Source organism: Pundamilia nyererei, unplaced genomic scaffold (genome assembly GCF_000239375.1).
Source record: "Pundamilia nyererei isolate P.nyererei 1_Seehausen unplaced genomic scaffold, PunNye1.0 scaffold00179, whole genome shotgun sequence".
NCBI classification, from domain to species: domain Eukaryota; kingdom Metazoa; phylum Chordata; class Actinopteri; order Cichliformes; family Cichlidae; genus Pundamilia; species Pundamilia nyererei.
In genome coordinates, this window is record NW_005187580.1 from 887,612 (window position 1) to 889,066 (window position 1,455).

Sequence of the window (1,455 nt, forward strand, 5' to 3'; positions counted from 1 at the left end):
AAAAAAAAAAGAGAATGAGACCTCTCAACCAGTCATAGCTTTGCCCACACATCTGGAACAGCATTCCAGGTTGTTTGAGTTTGCAGTGAAGCCGACAAGCTCAGATGACATTCATTAAGGTGTTTTTTCTTCTCCTTCTTCTTCTTTATTTCCTCTTCCACCACCCACTCAATTTCCCCACTTCCTGCTCCATTTTTTCCAGTATTTTTTTTTTTGGTGCTACATGTTGTGGTTGATTTCTTTAAGTGTTGTTTTGTGGTCTGACCTGCTATGATGCAGTTTTGGCATATGGAAATGATTTATATCCCTGGCAAGTTGTTTGTTTCTACATACCATCTGGTTAAATAAGCACGTCTGGGCTAAATATAGACCCAGAAAAAAATCATGGATGCTTTCATCTGTTTTCTCTCTGTGGAATTTCAAAGCCTGTGCAAAATATTTAAAATAAAGGCCTGTTTAAGAAGTTCACTTGGTGTGTTTTCCCTAAATTGAAGCTGCTGCCATCTTCTTTCTGTTTGACTGAAGGAGATAAATGGCATGTAACAGGGCTGAACAATCTTGGTGAACTCAGTAGTTTCCATCGATGTGCATGTGTTTGTGTGTCTGCAAAGGGACCCTGGAGGGGGTATTGAGATGGCAGACTTCATCCGACAAGAGACTCCACCAGTGGACTGCAGTTCCAGGAACTCCTATATTGGGATGGAGTCTAACCAGCAGGTAAGCAGAGCACTGGCCTGCTGTACACTGTGTTCCATAACTAGCTGAAAATAAAAGGATCCTGATTGTCAAGTCCCTTTGCCCCCTGTATTACTTTCTGCAGACCTTTCATTAGATTTATATTTAATAGCTTGCTGATCTTCAATGTTCCTACCAGCTGTTTATTCAAATCCAAGTTAATACATGTTGCGGCTTATTATGATAACCTTTTAGATTCTAGCTTGTACAGCATATTTTGGACATTTTTCAATCTAAACAATTAACAATTCCAGGTTTCCACAGGAAAGTTGTTACATATGATGGCTGCAGAAAGTGTTGCTGCCAAGTGGGAATACAGTGCAATGTTGCACTCAACTCATGTAATACTGTCTACTGCTATAAAGCAAATCACTAATTGTGTGGCGTTATATTCAAGAGAAGGGAGACAGCAGGGAGTTTATTTCCTATTTACAGCATGGGGAAAGCAATGTGTTTATGCACCAGTATAAGTGCACCGCATCGCAGCTGAGCTTGTTTACATTTCATTGAATGCTAAAAGAAATAACCACAGAAGCAGCAGAAGCACTACTTTCCTAACGGTCCCAATAGTGAATTTTGAACAAGGGTTTTCAGAACATGCCTGTTTCTGATATTGCATGTACATACTTTTTCTACAGATTGTCTTATTGTTATCTGTATTGTGCTTCTAGTAAGCAGAGCTATTTAGCAGGGCATGCTAAGATCCATCCATCCATCTTC

The 1,455-nt window shown here is 39.8% G+C and overlaps 1 protein-coding gene across 1 annotated transcript in view; it reads left to right on the top strand.

Annotated features, from left to right (window-relative positions):
• The window catches only part of pcnx1 (pecanex 1), a 34,731-nt gene that overhangs the window by 5,513 nt on the left and 27,763 nt on the right, over nucleotides 1-1,455 (top strand). Inside the window, exon 3 of the mRNA XM_013914232.1 lies at nucleotides 612-717. Within this exon, the coding sequence (XP_013769686.1) occupies nucleotides 612-717 (106 nt within the window). The remainder of the gene's footprint in view (nucleotides 1-611; nucleotides 718-1,455) is intronic.